Source organism: Tripterygium wilfordii, chromosome 21 (genome assembly GCF_013401445.1).
Source record: "Tripterygium wilfordii isolate XIE 37 chromosome 21, ASM1340144v1, whole genome shotgun sequence".
NCBI lineage: Eukaryota > Viridiplantae > Streptophyta > Magnoliopsida > Celastrales > Celastraceae > Tripterygium > Tripterygium wilfordii.
The window spans coordinates 13,604,793-13,624,596 of NC_052252.1; the positions used below are offsets into that span (position 1 = coordinate 13,604,793).

Consider the following 19,804-nt stretch of genomic DNA (forward strand, 5'->3'; position numbering starts at 1 on the left):
TTATGTACTGGATAGGCTGATATAATTTTAATAGTTATAGTGTACATCCAAAGGTGACACAACTAATTTAAAGTAGTAAAATTATATCAAACCTAAGGAGTGGATAATATATATGCTAAGGTTTTTGCCCAAAGGTAAACCAAAGCCTTATTTGTGAGCATAATTTTTGTTTTCAGTTTCTGTTCCTACCATGTTGCATTCCCATGCTTCTAGCGTTCTGGTTCTCGATGGCACAAATTTCTCTGACTGGCTTAAACAAGTCAACTTTACACTAGGTTTGTTGGATTTGGATTTGGCTCTTCTGATGGACAAACCTGAAGCAATCACTAATGACAAATTACAGGGGTTGTTACATCATAAAAGATTGTGTTAGTGAAGGTTGTCAATATTGTAGTACATGGAAGGAAGTATGACATGTAAGTTGTATAACCGCTGTGACTCATATTGTTAACCTAAGCTAATTACAATGTTATATTATCATTTTGATTGGTTTATCAGCTATATTTTTAAATTACAAATTCGTGATCACGTGTCTAAAGTTTTCTGATAAAGTCCAAGTGAGTCAAAATTATTTTGATTTTAAACATAATCGGTTTAGTGGACCAAGTGGGAGAATGTAAACTTTTTTATTTAAATATGGTCCATTAACCTTTATCTCTTTTAGTTTTTTAGTTTAACTTGGACTTATCATTAAGGAAAGACTGATTATTAAATTATCAATTAAGATGAGTTTTAATATGAGATAATAAACACTAAGATAAAATCAAAGAGTCATGATGGGTGGTAACTCTTAGTGGTTATCTCTTATCTTAACCCTCTTCTCTCCTCTATTAATGAGCACGTTCAATACGTTAAACGTATGTCCTTTCCATCACTAAAGTTTCAGTGCTAAAAGAGAGACAGGGAGAAGAAGTGTGTTAAGTTTCTTTTGCAGGTTATTCTTGGACCACCTTCTTCATCCAACGATATGGCAAATAACGGTACACAATGTCGATCCTATTAAAGTTATTTCCGCATTATAAGTAGAGTATTATGGTGATTATTCTAACACGTTGAGCCACTAGTCGTTGGCAAAGTGATCGGAGATGTGCTTGATATGTTCACTCCAGTGGCGGACTTCACGGTCCGTTATGAGCCCAAACAGATCGCTAATGGTTGTGAATCAAACCATCTGCTGCTGCCCAGAAGCCATTTGTACAAATTCTCAATTCTCGTCTCTCCACCAATCTCTACACACTGATATATGTTTAACCTAATCCCTCTATTTATGAATTGGGTTTACTTATTTTGAGATGGCGACCAAGCACCCCTGAATTTTGAGTTTTTTTGGTACATAGGTAATAGTGGACCCCGATGCACCAAGTCCTAGCGAACCAACATTGAGACTGTGGCTTCATTGGTAAATCCCTGTATATGAAACACAATATTATCTTTATTTTATTTTAAATAATTATCATTATTTTATAAATTAATTTCTATTTATTTATACATTTATATGCGTATGTTGCAACTTAAATGCATAATACCCCTACAAGTAATTTGTCACAAAATGCTACATAGCATAAATGTTATCAACAAAAGTTGAACCAAACACTGTCAACCATTCATGTAGCATATCTACTACTAAAATTGTCTTATTCTGCTACCACCATTTTTACTAACACATCTGTTACTTTGAATATGCTTTATCAAACGGAGTTTAATTCTAGTATGCTACATATTCAAGAGGTCGAGATTATAACCGAAAACCCTTTGGGCCTCATTCAAAACATAATATGCATAGCTACAGTGAGTAGTGACATTAATGGGCTGATAAAAGAAATAGCAGCAGGGACATCAAGAGCCGACAAGTATTCTCAAGGCAGACACGTGTCTGTTTGACTCTTTTATAATCGTAGAAAGTGGACAAAAGCAATGAAGAAACCACCACATTCATCAAAGCACGTATGTTATGTGTCATCCCATAAGCATTCCACGTCGTCCAATATCTCCGTTCTTTAAGCAACTTATGCTCCATTAATTGTGTTATCATTGGATTACAATATTCATTTCCTTGGGGATTAACACGAACATATAGAGCTGAACTTGCATCGAAATTAGCACACACCACATATGACACTTCTCTTGGTGATTCACCACTTGACCTACCTATCGCTCCTATGGCTAGGTCCGTTGAGTCACTGGTCGTTGGCAAAGTGATCGGAGATGTGCTTGACATGTTCACTCCAGTGGCGGACTTCACGGTCCATTATGAGTCCAAACAGATCGCTAATGGTTGTGAAATCAAACCATCCGCTGCTGCCCAGAAGCCATTTGTACAAATTCTCAATTCTCGTCTCTCCACCAATCTCTACACACTGGTATATATTTAACCTAATCCCTCTATTTATGAACTAGGCTTACTTATTTTGAGATGGCGACCAAGCACCCCCGAATTTTGAGTTTTTTTGACACATAGGTAATGGTGGACCCCGATGCACCAAGTCCTAGCGAACCAACATTGAGACAGTGGCTTCATTGGTAAATCCTGTATATGAAACACAAGATTAGTAGTACTTTTTGCCCAATAAATGTGAACTTTTTTTAAAAAAATTATTTCCTTTCAGGATAGTTGTAGATATCCCAGAAGGATCAGACGCCACAAAAGGTTGGATTATTAGATTAATGTTTATATAGTTGGAGTGTATATATATAACCTATAAAGATGATATATTATGGTGGGATATTGTGTATATAGGAAGAGAATTGGTGGCATACATGGGACCCCAACCACAAACCGGAATTCACAGGTATGTATTGGCGTTGTTTAAGCAAGCATGTGCAATGATGGGGAGGATTCGACCTCCAGATGGCCGTGGCAACTTCAGCACCCGTCAGTTTGTGTCTCAGTATGAACTCGGGCTACCGGTTGCTGCCGTGTATTTTCATTCCCGAAAGGAGCCAGCCAGTAGAAAACGTTGACCTTTCTGAATAAATCTATGTTGCTCCCCGCCTGATTTTGGCTTAACGAATTTGTTGTTTCCTTGTTATTCAAGGATGATTAATTTGTTAATGTCCTCCATTTTGTGGGTTATATGTGTGTGTATATATATAGAGATATATAGAAACCTCCCACTCCTTCCTTCAATTAGATGATTCAGAGAGTTATGATGGATTCTATTAAATATTTCTTTTGAAGCATGTTGTGGTGTAAATTACAATTTTGATTGGTACTTGGCAGAATGGCTGACAATGTGCAAAAACCAAATTCCAATTTGGCAATAGCCCAAGTGTAGTTTTCACTATTTAGTTACTTGGGTCCAAAGATCAAGCCCCATGCAAATTAATACAAGAGCTACTTTTGCTTCATGCAAACAAAAACGAAGTCTCTTCAGTTTTGCAAATTAAATCTCTTGGCTCGAGTGATCTACCTAACGCTTGATGTCTTCACAATTCTTTCACTCAATTTCGATAATACTCAAAGAGTTTAAGGAAAAAGATAAATTTGTATGTTGTCGTTATTATTAGTTATAAAAAAAAGATTTCAAAAAGATTCGAATTTGTACTTTTAAATTTTTTTAGATTTTCAATTTGAGGAAAATGGAAAATTAGATTAAATTTGTACTTAGATTATTATTATTATTATTTTATTAAAAGATGCATACAATTTCTTTTTTTTCTTCCTTTCAAGGAAATACACATGGAATTGACCAAAAAACGAAAGTTACTACCTATTAAGTGGACATAAAATGGCCAACCGAACGGGAGACGCGTAAAGCCCACGAGAGCCTTGCGGGTCAGCCACTGTGGGCCCCCAATTTTAATCTTACGAACCGGCCAGGCGGCCACCGACTCTACGGCCCATTGTACAATCTGCGGTCTCTCGTCCTCTCGCGTGCCCTCATGTCTTGCAGCCGTTAGGTCTATTTCTGTTAAGGAAAAAGTGAAAAATCCCAGGTCCAAGGAGAAACAAAAATTTGGAATGACTACTGATATTGAGTAGCAAAGCATAACGATCAACCTGAGAGCGGAAGGAAGAACTTCCATGAGAAAATGCTTGCAAGAGCTACAATTCACCATCCACGCTCCATAGCCTCAGCCACTCGTGCCGGATCACGGTCATCATGTCGAGGTCGGTGCCCTTTTTGTCCTACCCCTCTTCCCTCTCTGTTAACTGTTTTGATCAATTTCTTTGAATCTCTCCGGAGTTTGATTCCTATTGACTTGGTGTGGCAAAGTGAGAGGATGCTTCTTTTTTATGTTCCTTTTTCGTGCTTTTTTTTCCCAGTTTTTTTAAAAGTCACTTATTTCAGAAGCCTTGAGCATTTTTGGCATGAGCTATGTTTTAGAATTATTATCTGTGAATAATAGATTATATGATTAGAACGTAAAATTTCAATGTCAATTTAGTTTGTTCAGTTTGTTTCATAAGAATATAGTTACTGAAGGATCCACTGCATTAGGTTTTATGGTGGTCCTTTCTTGTGCAACATGAATAGGTGATAGTGTTTGCATATTGAAATGCAGGTATTTGACATTTGGAAACATCAGAAAAGTTGCACAATTCTTTGGTAAGACCCAGAGGAACAGCCAGTTAGAATTGAGGAAGTATGAGACAATTGTCACAATTGGGCTTCGTCTGCCCCAATACATGTTATATTCACATTATAGATTTCCTTGTACAGGACGTACTTCCTTTTCATTTTGCAATACTAAAGAGCGTGTGTTGAGAAGTGGTTTCTCTGGGAGTTACTCTCTCATCGCAGCTAGTAGCGTAGTGACACATCATGCCCAACTTGTTTGGAGAAAGCTCTTCCGAAAATATGCTTTCAGTGGCCGTAATTTACCATGCATAAGTAAAATTGCTCAAGCAGTCAGCTTGGCCTTGACCCGCTCGCACCTAGTAGTTCCTGGTATTTTTGGCTTAACATGTGGACAGGTCGCGTGGGCACAGAGAACATTAGGAGACACAGACCACTACCCATTACAGAATTCTTTGTACTTGCGTGCACAAGATGGGCATGCGTACATGACATCATTGGTATTTTCAGTCATAGAAGTTGTTATCTTGATAATGAGAGCTCTCTATTTGTCAATTTTGTTCTCACCCAGTATCATGATGGCACCTTTTGTCAGTCTTGGTGGACCTCAGTTTAGGAAGACGTGGCTTCGGGTTGTGCACCGAACATTGGAAAAAGCAGGTCCTGCGTTTATTAAATGGGGTCAATGGGCAGCTACACGGCCAGATCTCTTCCCAAGAGATTTATGCACTAAACTTTCAGAGCTTCACAGCAAGGCCCCTGAACATAGCTTTGCGTACACGAAGAAGACTATTGAAAGAGCATTTGGTCGCAAGCTTTTGGAAATTTTTGAACATTTTGAAGAGGCACCTGTAGCATCTGGAAGCATTGCTCAAGTGCATCGGGCTTCCTTGAGATTTAGATACCCTGGTAAACAAGTCAAGCCCACGCTAGTTGCTGTAAAGGTCAGACATCCAGGGGTTGGTGAATCAATTAGGAGAGATTTTGTGATAATCAACGCCGTAGCAAAGATTTCAAACTTCATTCCAACTCTAAAGTGGTTGAGATTGGATGAGAGTTTACAACAGTTTGCAGTTTTTATGATGTCTCAAGTTGACCTTGCAAGGGAAGCTGCAAATTTGAGTCGCTTTATCTATAATTTTCGAAGATGGAAGGATGTCTCTTTTCCTAAGCCTGTTTATCCACTTGTGCATCCAGCTGTCTTGGTGGAAACTTATGAGCAAGGGGAGAGTGTCTCTTACTATGTGGATGAACTTCAAGGACATGAACGGATTAAAACCGCTCTTGCTCACATAGGGACTCATGCACTTCTTAAGATGCTTCTGGTAACATCTTTTTATGCTTCCTTTGCTTGTGTTGCTAAAATCGTTTGCCTTGAACTGTTAATGATTTAATTTTAATTTTTTTAAAATAATTTAAGTTTTAATTATTTGAAAGCAATTAAAGTTAGTGAATTAATACTTATTGCTGCCAGTATCTGATCATCAACTAGGACTCAATGCGTGGCACATTACTCAATAAATTGTTAGGTCAAGTTCTCCAAGCAGGAAACTCGTCGCTATAGAAACGGTCTTCACCTCATAGAGAATTTGTTTGTCCTTGTGACACCTTCAAAATATGGCTGCACAACCTCAGATAAGAAGTTTTTAATGTAGACATATTGCGATGATGATGCAGATGGAAAAATTATGTCATCTTTTGAAATCCATAGATCTGAGACCCTGCCTAGTAAATGATGTGTTTTTTTGTTCTTGATGAAATGGTTTATCATCTTATCCGCACAAAAACGTAAGCTTATAAAAATAAGCGACTGAACCTGTTGGAATTGAAGGGCATTATTTCTTTCTCTGTGGGACCAGGGTAGATATAAATATAATTACTAATGTTGCTGTTGGGGATCATTTGAACATTTGTGAGGTTAAATCTGTACTTCTTTTGCTGGTTGTTTTACCATGGCAAAAGTCTTCCATGGTTACTTGTCTTTTTTAATTGCTGGAGGAACTTTGCATAACTTCTGCATGATGATATACCATAAGATAAGAGAATGACGCCTTCACTTATCCTGTAGCTGAACTCCATACCTGAATGCAGCTTGTTTATTTGAAATGATTTACTGGCTCAGGCTGCTTATAAATTTTGTGGTTATAATATGTATTTTGTTATTCCTCCCCGCTCTCAATTCCTAATTCTCTCTTTCTTGCATTGGCAAGATGTAGCTTGTACTAACTCAGTTCTTAAATCATGAGTTAAACTTTGGATCTTGTAGTGGTTTGAAAATTAATCAGGTTTTAGATCTGGATTCCCAATACAATGATCTCTTCTTTCAGGTGGACAACTTTATTCATGCAGACATGCATCCTGGAAATATCCTTGTCCGCGAGTCTCGGAGCAAGTCTTCTAAGAAACGGATTGTCAAGTCAAAGCCTCATGTCATTTTTATTGATGTAGGCATGACTGCTGAACTTTCTAAGAGTGACAGAGTAAATTTGGTGGAATTTTTTAAGGCTGTTGCAACTCGAGATGGCCGCACTGCTGCTGAATGCACTCTCAGATTATCAAAGCAACAAAGATGCCCAAACCCAAAAGCTTTCATTGAGGTAAAATATCATGTGAATAATATCTTCATTGCAAAGAATTATGGATATTATATACTTTGTTGGATAGTTTAAGATCATAGGCTTATCTTTCTCTTATCATAACACTAAATCCTTTCTCAAATTTTTCAAAAAGATTTCCAGTGATATATTGGTGCCATTTGTTGATTGAGATTTTATCTTGTTCTCTAGTTGCATGCATACATCATACATATTTGATTGAAGGTTGGTTTGCGTAAATTGGGGAACTGAAATTTTGTGCTTCTAATGTGATCGAACAGAGAGTTTTTTCAATCTTGGTCAATCAGCTTGTTATGTGGACTTCGATTAGATCTGTACATCTGTACCATGCACATGTGAGAGTAAATACCTTCTGGAGCTTCAAATTTGAAATTCTATATGCGGCATCTGTCAGTAATTTGGTTTTGTTTGTGCGTTTGGATAATATATGTATATGATTAAATCAGTTTGATTCCTAAAAGCTTACATAAATGGAGGAGGGTGAAGTTCTACTTGGGTTAATGGACTGTTTGTAGCTGTATATTTTTGGTAATTAAGTATTGTGGAAAATATATACGGTATAAAGGAGTTGAATGTTTAATATGCACCCAATATATCCTCAGAGTGAGTTTTATTTGAATGGAATACTTAGGTGCCTATTAAAGTTTTTGAACTGTGAATTTTATTCCTTTTGTTTTGAAACTTTTGATATGGTCTCGTTTGTAATTGCTAATGTGTTTATCTAACAGGAAGTGGAAGAGGCATTTACATTCTGGGGTACGCCAGAGGGTGATTTAATCCACCCTGCTGAGTGCATGGAGGAATTACTTGAGAAAGTACGGCGGCATAAGGTCAATGTTGACGGCAATGTATGCACTGTGCTGGTTACAACTTTGGTTCTTGAGGTAATTTCTCCTCTTTGACATAAATATTGACATGTTGATACCAAAAGGTGAAGATCTTAGACTGGGCTTTGATATGCCATGCCCCTAATGTGTGGAAAGAATTTTTTGGAACCTGAATTTTGTTGTGTTTTTTTTGTTCTCTGTTATGCCCTGTTTTCCTATTCCTTATTGCGTAGCATGATTTTTCACCTTTCCATTTATTTTCTCATGCAATTCTTTTTAAACGAAAAATTAAAATGGATTGGTCAAAGAGGACCTATTTCATTAGGGTGATTGTGATTTTTGGTATTGGTGGGATTCATTATCTAAGATTTGGTGCTTGTTTTAGGGTTGGCAACGGAAGCTTGATCCTGGATATAATATCATGCATACACTACAGACTTTGTTGCTCCGAGCAGACTGGGCAAAATCTCTTTCTTACACCATTGATGGTTTGATGGCCCCTTAAGAAGGTTCTTGGCTGTTCCTGTTTTATGAATCATTTTTGATATTATCGAGACCCAAGATACCAGCTTAAAATAACAAGAGTATATGCTTTCTTCTTCTGAAATTTTGACCCCTTTTTTTTGGTTTTCTTTTTGAAATTTCGAATGTCATCACATGTATTTATTCTGTTTAGTCTTTGTCAAATTGTTGTGGATCATCATCTTAGCCTTTAAGCAGGCAGAAAAAGTAGTAGTAAAAGAGAGGGTATCAAGAGAAAGAAATAAAGCATTGACATTTATTTTCCCTCCCATTTACATTCTTTTGTAAATCTACATGTTCTTTTCTTGTGAACTGAAAACTTACAGAAAAATTTTGTGTTACCAGAAAATATCAGAATGCTGCATGGTTCATTACTTCTTTTTAGTGAGTAGTGTTGAGTTGAGATGATGGAGCACTGACTAGCTTTGGCAGTGTTTTTGCTTGCTTTCTAATTCTTGATTTGAGGTGCCCGATTGTAATGAAGTAAGGGAAGCATTGGTTTCATTACAAATTAGCAATGCCACATACCTCCCATTTATTGCCTCGGTTTTACCCTCAACTCAATTCATGTGTTATGGTATCATCAATATCAAACACTTCACATGGATTTGAGGGTAAAATGAGGTCAATTGGGGGTTACAAAAAAATTTCAATTACAAATTTGCATTGATTTCATTTTACTAGCACAAGATCATCAAAAGACATTTAGCTCAATGCTCTGATCTTGGTTTATCCTGTTTAAGTATGGGAAGAAGCATGCAGATCAAATTGTTCTTGTAATGTTGCTTTGATGTGGAAACAGCAAAGGATTAATAATTTTTTTTTTTAAATTAATTTTCCAATCTCTGTTTTCTCATGAAACAATCAGCAAGATATTGCATGAAACTCTTATGTGAATACTTTCTAAGCTGATATGTTTACACAAGCAGCCTTCTCATGACATAATTATATTCTCAATGAAAGACATAAGACTACTGTTTATCTCTAAAAGGGATACTGTCAACAAGTTTACCTCAATAGACAAAAATGAAGTCAGACCAAAACCTCCTGGTGGTTTTTTATGATCTCTTGAACTTGATGGCAAAATGTGAACTGTCCCAGAAGTGCAAAAAGACATAATTGAGTGCAGCGTCGATGAACCCATAAAATAGGAAACGAGGCCTAGAGCAACTGTAGAAGTGTTCATCAACGCTGCACTCAATGATGTTTTTTCAATCCAGGAGCCTTCAACGTCTCCCATGAGATCCGATCCGATCCGATCCGATCGACAGATATTGGTGCATCTGCTATTTAAACTAGTGCCAGGCATCAATCAATGTGCAGTACACACATCAAGTTGTAGTCCTTTGTACTTCCACACTAGATGGTTTCATTTGATGTTAGCTTAATACTGTGATGGGCTTACTATTTAAATGCTGCTTTAGCTAAGGAATCTGTACTCGACATCGATCGTTACTTACCTAACTTGTACTATAGCCATTTCTGTACTACATTTTTGTTCCCAACTTTGCATCTTGTATTCATTTTTTTTTCCTCTTCTAGTCAAAACTAAAATCTCAATCTCATAAATAGTAAACTGTAGAGGCTGAGGTTGGCATTAACTAGTCATAAAAAATTACAGACAGACAAAATAGTTAAAAAGGAGAGGAAAATGCCTATAAGCCCATATACTTTACAAAACGGATCAATTGAGCCCTCTTATTTTTTTTTTGGTCATTCAAATCATCGCACTTTGAAGAATGGGCTAAACAAGCGCCCCTTTTCATTCCGTTATCACAGTGCTGATGTGGCCGAAAAAAAGTAAAGAGGACTTAATCGACCCGTTTTATAAAGTATAAGAACTTTTGTGGTACTTCCTTAAAAAAAATAAAATCAAAGAATACCTACAAAATTACAATCGGCTCGGCGCTTATCTTTTCCAAGAATTAATCTTACCTTCTGCATCTTCCTGCACAATATTCAGTACTTCTTTAGGAGGAATGTATCGCAAAGTTTTAGGCTTTGTCGAATTGGTGACCTATACGAGCCAATGCATCAGCAGCTCCATTGCCTTCCCTGCATACATCTTACGTTTCTCCCATTCACAATGATTCAGCTTATGTATTGGCATCCCCTTCAAGCCATACATTGCTCCAAACCATTCTGCAATACCAAACTCAATGCCTCCTTGAAGTGCAGCCAGTTCAGCGATAGTGCTGGTTGTTCTTCCGATGGATTCTGCATAACCAAGTGCGAATTCAGCCTTCCTGCTTTACCTTTGGATGACCATCAAAGATTAGTTTAGTCCAGCTAATATCAGGCCTCTCCCATGCCACTGGAATAAGGTTGCTTGTGCAAGCTCCTTAGTAGCTGTCCAATTTGAACCGAGTTTTGTACAAGTCTTTTGACATCTAAAGATCTTTTTAAATTCTAACATCATTTCATTATATAAAACCAAACACGACGTAAATGCTCAACTTGAATCTTGATCATTTGCAGGAAATAAATTTTAGACAAGTTTATATGAACATGACATAAAGCAAAGGGAGTGCCAATAAAAAGAGAAATGGCAAACTATTTACAAATGATTGTTCATAAATATGATCTTCGTTCAAGTTAAGAGAAACTGAATTCCTAGAATCCTAGTTCAATTCTCTAAAAGGCATTCTTCTTGCCAATGAGCCACAACCAATCAAGAGAAACCCCTGCAAATATGCCGCCCAGTAGAAATATTACCAGCAAATTACCCAAAGCATTCTGCTCAGGTCCCTACAAAAAAAAAAAACAACACAAATCCATAAGAAACCTACAAAGAAATAGTGACTGCAGAGATCATAATATGTTGCGACTAACCTTGTAGCCTTTAGGTGCCACTGTAAGGACACACACAGTTAGATAACCGTTAGTCAATCCCAAGAAGGAGACGAGAAATATCATCCAACCCTGATCACCATATTTTGCGGTGAAGTAAAATGCAGGGATGAGCAGGAAACGTGACAGAATTGCGATCATAAGTCCTTTTCTGGAGCCTAATTTGATGCATTTTATGAGAGGAACGTATCTCCCTACCAGATCCCAAGAATTGTACATTGCAATCAGAACAAGCGCATACCTGAAATAACATGAATAAATTCAGTTTCTTTCTACTTACCAAGAGTTTTAGAACATACGGAGAAAAACCATCAATCATAATGGGCACCAACAAAATCCAACAGATGATGTTCTTATCCAGTAAATCAGATTAACTTTCGCTTTTGTAGTGCAAGAACGTACCATTCGCCCAACTTGTGTTCTCCAGTGTTTTCGTATAAGAACCCCGGGAATATTGACAGTGTCAGAACATATATGAGAAAAAGGTCAAGTGCATAATCTATGTTCTGGAACAATAATTGTTTGTTGCTTAATCTATCTTCAGCCTGTAAAAGACAAGATGATTTTAGAAGCTTGAACTTCAACACAAAACACATCATGCACTGTAGTATGTGAAAATAGAAGTTGGAAGATTACTTGGGTTTCCTGTGTCTGGATTCCAGCAGCTGCTAGATCAGCTGAAACTGTTTTTGATCCTTCTGAGGCTGCCTTTGAGCGATAGTACTTCACTATCGCTAGTTTAGGGAAGATATATGCATATAGCAGAATGCATATAAACTCAAAGAATGTGGAGATCGCCAGAAACAACACTGCAGAAGTGGTAATGAAAGATGTTATTCTGAATTCTGTTTTTTCAATACCAATTTCATATTTTTTAGCATCAGATAGGAAATTATTCAAAGCTTTATAATCTATGCAAATCGAGATGGAATGCAGTCCTGCACACCATTCTAAAGCTCAAGAATTTCATTGTTCCGTTATATGCTATTTAGATTAAGACACATATGCCCTATCATCAAGATAATGCATCAGAATTTTGATGAACAGCTAGAACAATTAAGTAAAACTGCATTGCCAAATCAGAATGTTCATTGGGTGCTTATTATTTTTCAAAAGATCACATACTGGTTCCCTTGCGAAGACCATCTTTCGCTTTATCAAAGGCTGCTTTCGTGATTAGCCTCAAAGCAGAAGTTAGTGCTCCTGATGCGGCCAAACCAGCAAAGAAGGACTGCAAACAATTAATCCAAAACTTATTAATAGCAAGTAGTTTTACAAGGAGTAAAAATACATTTTCATTTTTCCAAATAGCAAAAATGGATTTACTAAAGAAAGAAGGCTGACCTGGATGAATTCAGGGCGCATGAAATATAGATCTCCAACCATTCCACCTTGGACATGGGCATCTGCAAGCCCAAAACAAGCGACAATTGCACATATACCAACAAAAGGTCCTACTCCACCTTTCCCTGATGTTGCTAAATCCAACTGTTACAATATTAGGGTAGAACAGACTCAAATTTGATAGAAATAGCTATTTAACAATAAATGAGCCATAAAAGAATAGAGCTTAGTATCACTTACAACTATAAGCGAGAAAGTACTTAGAGTGAAGATTGCGTATCCGGCTATGTTCCGCTTTCTGGTGTTGATCCTGGACTCATAATATGCCAGTATTACCATCGTTCCCAGAGCAAACGGTTGATAAACTAGGGTAAGTACCCTTGAAGGATGGTAGTCCTTCAAAGAAAAAGGGGAAAAAAAATCAAACAAATAGTCTAAAGAGTATTAAGAAGCAAATTGATTTTAGGTAATAGTTTATCAAATTGAACAATGATAGGACTTTTAGTTTTCAAACAAAAACATTTTGCATTAACAAGTAGTGCAAAAGCCTAATCAATCAATTAGGACATCTGATCATCCTATCTGCAGAACTTTGAAGGACAAGATAATTCCATCTTATTTTGAATCATAAAAGGATATTGAAGGCCTTGATGCCAAGATGAAAAAGGAGCAGTTAAGTAATAACTCATTTCAGAGACACACAGCAGCATGAGCCACTCACCGGGAACAACTCATAGTAGTAATCTTCTATTGTCAGCATACTGTTCCAGGCGATAAGCGACCCAAGTCCCAGAATCCAACATACTATGTTGGCAAGAAATTTCCCCTGATTCGCCACAAAAGAGTTAATACCATACCTAAGTAAATGGAAATAAGCTTTTCCTCTCTAATTTCAACAAGTGAAAGCACAAACCTCAAGCCTCTTTGGAGGCTCACTTCCATCAGCAACAGTCATGTCTATTCCCTACAAAATCACAAGTCAATTTTAAGACTGCAATATCAGATCATTCATGTCAACATGGAAATGACCTCTGCATCATAGAATTGTAATGAGGTCTGTACAAATCAAAGTAAAGATCATTAAAGAAAACAAATACATACAGCCAGACAAATTGAATACAGGATTAAAAAGAAAAAGAAAAAAATTATTGTGCTTTTACTTCATTATACTCTAAATGAGGAGCTGAATCTAGGATTTCAATATAACCATCAGGTCGCTTGTAAAGCAAACTCATCAAAAGAAGATCAAAAGACTGATAAAAAGTCGTTCTGAGGATCCACAAACTACAAAGCAAAAGGATGCAAAAATGTGTATGACCGAGCCACCCAGATCTCCATTAAAATACTAGAAGATGCTTCCTGTAGTGAAACATCAGAAACACAGGACAAATAATTAAATAAAAAAAAAAAGAAACTTTACTTGATGGAAAGAAACTGGAAGCGTATATCCACTGTATATAACTGAGAGAAAACCACAAACTCTATACAAGAACAACTGTTCAAGATATGTAAACTATAAATGCAGAAAGGGTTACGACCAATGATTTCAATTGAGGATCTCCCTAACCCTTAATAAAATAAAGTCTTTGATACAATGAAGCAGCCCTACACATGAAAAATAAATAAGGAAATAAAAGAAAAGCAGGAACCTTATCAACAGTGCCAAAAGGATTAAAGGAAGAGATGAGTCTACCTCTTTATCCGGATGGGCGTGGGCTATGGAGTCCAAAGTTTAGGTTTTTAAGAACGAAAGACGTTGCAGAGATTCCTGGCAACCGTGTAATAATAGAGAATGACAGAAAACCGAAGGATAGTAAATAAAAAAAAGGGGGTTGTGGCAAGGGAATCGAAAGAATCTTGAAAAGAAGAATCTTTTAGTCTTGGAATCACAGAGAGTGATTACAAATTGAAATCAGTTGCCTTGGCTTGCGCTTATTTATGATGATCCGTTTAGATCCTGATTTCCGTCCATCCCCCACGTTTGAAATCCAAACGCCCCGCAAATACAGAATATAAAAATGAGCAAAAGACGAAGCTGTCAATGTGAAAAAATGACTTTTTTTACGTTTATGCATTTAAAAGACAATTTATCTCCAAGAGGAAGTCATTTGATTGTTATTTGCAGTCCAAAGTCAACAAAATGAGACGCTTACTTTACAAGGTTGGTGGATGCAAATCAAAACTTTATTTTGATCCAACGAATGTTTGCAAATCACATACGGAAATAAGACAATTCAATAATTGCATATCTTTACATTTGAGCCGAGCCTAATTAAAATGATAAGAATAATGTACGTATGAGCTTGATGACCAAAATTCTAATTCACTTTCTCATTTTAAAAAAAAAATGTGCATCTTTTCAATAAAAGATTTTTAAATGTGTTTATCTTTATATATGATATAAAATCATAAAAGTGAAGATATATATCTATAGGTGCACCGTCACTGTCAAGTTTACAAAGTAAAAAGATATCTAAAGATTCTTTGCCGTTTGTAAAAAAATTCACTGAATCCACATAATGATCATTAAAGGAGATCTTTAAATACTAAAAATTCATCCCACAAAGGGGCTGAACTAATCTTGGAGAGTTGAACAAGTGACTGTGTGAATGTGTTTGTTGTGTGTAGGCAACTCTAGTGAGCAGCACAAAGTCAAATACAAGGAACAGATTAATGAAGACGCTAACGTGGAAGCTATGCTGGGGCTTTGATTTAATAAAAAAACGCAAATCATTTCAAAAGGGAACTCGTTGTCAGCCGGGAGGCCCGCTACATCTCCACCAAATTTAGGCTCGTGTGAACTCAAAAAGTCTTCCATCGAGCGGTCAATGGTGACGTACCTTATGCAAAATTCCTAATTATTTTATGTCAATTCAATAAATGAGCAGTACCTAGACCTATTCAACATGAACAAATTAAATTGTTCATGAGAAAGAAGAGTTTCTATGGGTTAATAAACTTTTGATCACTGATGATCAGTGTTCTAATGTGGTCACTGATTGTCAAATTATTCAAATTTGATCACCGACGCTTTAATTTGTGTCAATTAAGCCACCAAGATAAAATTATCCATTTCGACAGTCAATCTGCTGAGGTGATAAGTTGATCGTTAAACCATTGTTAAATATCACTGATGTGACAAACGATGTATAGTAAGTGACAAACAATGTCTATGTGTCAAAATACCTAAAATTCTTATACCTTTAAAATATCCTCAAATCCCTAATATCTCTTCCTCGTCCATTTCAAAAACCCCTAACAATGGTGCAAAGTGAGGTGTCTTTTCAAGAGCAAAGTGAGGCACCAAAAAGTTTGATGCTTGCCCTTTAATTTGGCTGAGTGACCATGTCGAAGAATTGAAGTAAGGATCGGCCCCTGCTTCTTTCAAGATCTGGGCCTGATATACTCGATCGGGCATTCCCAGCTAAGACGAGAGTCCAAAAAGGGATGGGCCCTAAGTCCCCAATATTGTTCCATCTTATATCAGAAATTCACACCCCATACATACCAACAATATTATTCATTTTTGGTTATCCGATTCTCCTGGATACGTCTGGTCGCATGGCTTTATACCTCCTTTGCCCAGCTACAACAGATCGAAGCCCAACTCACTGGGTCAAAGTAACTATTATGGGTCAAAACCAACTCATTAGACTAGGAAAATGCATTGTTAGTTAGTAATAGGTGGGCTTAGTTTATTAACCTATCAATTGTGACTTACTGATGTGGGACTTTTTAACTCATAACATTACCCCACACTTGTGGGTTGAGTTATATCATATCCAACAAGTGGAGTGGAGGCTACATCCAATAGGACCAAATTCCTCTCATATCGCCATATCATAAATTCACACCCTCATGTATACCAACAATATTGTCCATTTTAGGTTGTCCAGTTTCCGTGAATACATCGGGCCCGTACAACTTTGTTCCTAATTAACCTAGCTACTACATACTAAAACCCAATTCATTGGGTTAAAGCCTAGTTCACTGGGTCAAAACCCATTTACTATGGGTCAAAGCCCAATTCACTAGGTTAAAAAAGGTAGGAGTGTACATCGGGTCGGGTTCCGGGTTATCGGATCGGGTCTGACCCGACCCGATAATTTTTTAGCAATGAAGTCCGGTGACCATGTTAATAATAATTATCGGGTTATCGGGTTACCGGGTTCGGGTCTCTGGTTACCCGGTAATGCATCACAAGCCCAGCCCATAAATCTACACTTGACTTTCTAGAAAGCCATTAGAAACCCTTGTAACAGAGAAGGCTGAAGGCATCAAGGCAATGAGAGGACACATTGGATCACACGTATGAGCGGCACACAGATCGGTAGAGATCAGACGAGAAAGTGTTGAGAAAGAGATCATAAAGGAGTGTGGAGAGAAGTGGAGGAGCAATCATTGCTTGATCTTTGGATTGGCTATCGTTGACCTGGTGGTTGAGCTCGTGACCAGCTCCTAAGTCGCGATTTGATGTCGATCTACGTGATTGTCTTTGGTGGATAGAGCTTCTAGGGATTTCGATTTGGTTTAGGTATGAAATTTAGCTTGAGTTTGTTCTTTGGTTAAGTTATTATATGACTTTGGGTGTTCGTCTAAAACGCGTCGTTTAGTGCTAATATTGGTGCGCACCAGTTGGATGATCTGACATGTACACAGGTACTATTTTGTTTTATTTTTTATTTGAAAGTAAAGTGTATCTATACTTGGGTTCTTGTGTCTATGCATGTGTTGTAGCTATGATTCCTTGTTTGATTGTCTAATTGACATCTGTGCAATATGATTGCTTGTCAAAAACACATGTTTGTTCGTCTTTCTCCTGCATCATTTTCTCTTGAGAATTTTTTTAACCGACCCGATAACCCTGAAATCACCAAAATCAATACCCGAAACCCAACCCTGTTATGAGTTTATCGGGTCAGGTTTGACCCGGGCCGATAAAAAGTGTTTCGGACCTACCTGATAAACACCGGATCGGCCCGGGTCACCGGTCGTCGGACCGGGTTTTGCAACCCGATGTACACCCCTAGGAAAAGGTATTGTTAGTTAGTAAGGGGCAAGCTTGGTCTATTAATTCACAGGTTGGGACTTGCCCAACTAATGTGGGACTTTTTAACTCATAACACCTTATCATTCCTACTAGTAGTATGGGTCGGCATACGCTAAGGTGGTGTTTGTCGACTTTGGCAGGGAGGAGGACTATCGTGTGTTGGGGGTGTGATGAAGGTCTTTATACCTTTCGACAAGTTGGATTGGATTTTAGATTGATTCAACGTAACCAATAATTCTAACAACAATATGCTATTGTCCGCTTTAGGCAGAAGCCCTCACGGGTTTGCTCCTCTATGCCCAACGTCCTCGCTTAGACCCAAAAAATTAGTCATATTATGTTAGGTTGTGGGAACTCCTTATGTACTAGCCACTCCATCCTTTCTTTACCAATGGATCTCATCAGGGTGGTTGGGGTGAAATTTTTTCTCAAAATTCCATCTATGCCCTTGTCCCTTGAGAATGCTGACGTCATCTTGGGCTCTCTTGGTGGTCCCGTAGTGCCCCAGTAGTGGAGGGATTCGCTCCATTCCACGTCAATAGGGTCGGACCTGGTCCTACCATCATGAACTTCACTTACCAAGTTTGGCTTCAACTGCTATATAGGCTCTATAGAATAATTGGCCAGAACTAGTGTTAAAAAATGGCTCATATTTGAAGTTTTATCTAGTACTTAAGAGCTCTGAGGAAATGGGAAGTTGTGCTAGAGGGGAGCGTACATGGGTTGGTTTTTTTTTGTATGGGGGTTAAAGTTGTATTTTTGAGTACCTAGGTAGCTGGTATATAAGGGTTAAAAACCCTAACCGAATGTATTAAGGAATTTCCTATATTGAAAACAACCGCAAAACCCCCAGGACGTAGGCACATTGCCGAACCTCGTAAATCTTGTGTTCTTCTCTCTTTCTTTTTCGATTACTTCTCTATATTATTCTCTAATCTGCGATTATTTGTGAGGAACCTGTTTTGCAACAACTAGTGCTAGTGACTATCAGGAGCTGTTACCAAGTCACACTTACTTAATCTATTACGAGCGATAGCCTTTTGCGGTTCTTAAGATGAAGTGTCCAATTTGAACTTTGGAGTCAACATGTTCACTAATCCTTTGGTTTGCTATTGTATTCGGTGTATTGAGCTTTGTGATATAAGAGAGCATTGGATTGTTCTTGTATTTTTTTAAAAAAAAATTAGTTATTTCCATGTGAAAAATTATTTTCCACATACAATCATCAACCTACGATCTCATTAGGTTGATTGACTGAAATGAGTAATTTTTGTCCGGATAGATAAATTAACACAAATTAAAGTGTCGGTGATGAAATTAGAATAATGTGAGAGTCAGTGGACAAATTGGAACATTGATAATTTTTCAGCAACCAAAAATTGTATTAACCTATCCCATACTATCACAGCAACCTAAAGATGGTATCCCCTGAGGTATTTTTGAAAAGCTCCAAGCCATAACTCATCAAATAGGTCCTATGACTGATAAATTTTATATATATATGTTATTGAAGAACCTTCCTAACAACCCTGATGGAGTGACACAAGTCCAACCAAAAGAGGTTCCGGAGGTTCTCAGTATTGTTGAACACGATGGGCTAATGACTGAGACTCATGAAGGTTGTGGGGGTGAATATTCAATCAAAATGTGACGTCTAGAAATATGAAATTATACGTGAGGCAGATATGTCAACTATCCACACATGGGGGTCATCAGTTCGAGGCCAAAGCAAACATGGATGCTCCACACAAAGGAGGCAAATCAGAGATCATACTTGCTCAAGGTCTTCATGTTCCTTCGATGGATGTTTTTTATGTAATTAAGGTACCATCATCAACTCTTTCTTTGGCATGTGTATTTGGAGAGAAGAAGATGCTCTGACCCAAAAGTTCATCAAGTAGGTGATGCTTACCGCGTTTTGGTGATCATGCTGGGCTTTACCACTTGAATTTGAGCTAATGAAGTGATCTCATCAGGGACCCATGGGCCATGACAAAACAAGAGCCCACATCCTGGCCTTATAATGTTGGGTTTCATTTTTTGGAGGATGGTCAACCAAAAAAAAAAGACAAAAGG

At 37.5% G+C, this 19,804-nt stretch overlaps 3 protein-coding genes across 5 annotated transcripts; 2 read left to right on the top strand and 1 right to left on the bottom strand.

Annotated features, from left to right (window-relative positions):
- The first annotated feature begins 2,120 nt into the window (after positions 1–2,120).
- On the top strand, positions 2,121–3,093 carry LOC119987909 (protein MOTHER of FT and TFL1-like). Its single transcript, XM_038832816.1, has 4 exons — positions 2,121–2,360; positions 2,459–2,520; positions 2,607–2,647; positions 2,738–3,093. The coding sequence occupies exons 1-4, from the start codon at positions 2,160–2,162 to the stop codon at positions 2,959–2,961; spliced, it is 528 nt and encodes a 175-aa protein (XP_038688744.1). The 5' UTR covers positions 2,121–2,159; the 3' UTR covers positions 2,962–3,093.
- A 756-nt stretch (positions 3,094–3,849) lies between these two features.
- Positions 3,850–8,848, top strand: LOC119989556 (probable serine/threonine-protein kinase abkC). The gene is made up of 5 exons (XM_038835161.1): positions 3,850–4,111; positions 4,507–5,845; positions 6,848–7,117; positions 7,864–8,019; positions 8,348–8,848. The coding sequence occupies exons 1-5, from the start codon at positions 4,104–4,106 to the stop codon at positions 8,465–8,467; spliced, it is 1,893 nt and encodes a 630-aa protein (XP_038691089.1). The 5' UTR covers positions 3,850–4,103; the 3' UTR covers positions 8,468–8,848.
- A 2,081-nt stretch (positions 8,849–10,929) lies between these two features.
- Positions 10,930–14,663, bottom strand: LOC119988135 (equilibrative nucleotide transporter 3-like). 3 transcript variants are annotated; one of them, XM_038833074.1, is made up of 11 exons: positions 14,372–14,663; positions 13,839–14,037; positions 13,592–13,642; positions 13,400–13,504; positions 12,919–13,074; positions 12,679–12,822; positions 12,460–12,565; positions 11,971–12,143; positions 11,737–11,879; positions 11,317–11,575; positions 10,930–11,232 (listed from the first exon to the last, which is right to left on the bottom strand). In XM_038833074.1, the coding sequence occupies exons 2-11, from the start codon at positions 13,911–13,913 to the stop codon at positions 11,119–11,121; spliced, it is 1,326 nt and encodes a 441-aa protein (XP_038689002.1). In that variant the 5' UTR covers positions 13,914–14,037; positions 14,372–14,663; the 3' UTR covers positions 10,930–11,118. The 3 variants fall into 3 exon arrangements, with proteins under 3 accessions (XP_038689002.1, XP_038689003.1, XP_038689004.1); XM_038833075.1 differs by lacking the exon at positions 13,839–14,037; XM_038833076.1 differs by lacking the exons at positions 13,839–14,037; positions 14,372–14,663 and adding an exon at positions 14,099–14,247.
- Positions 14,664–19,804: the final 5,141 nt, after the last annotated feature.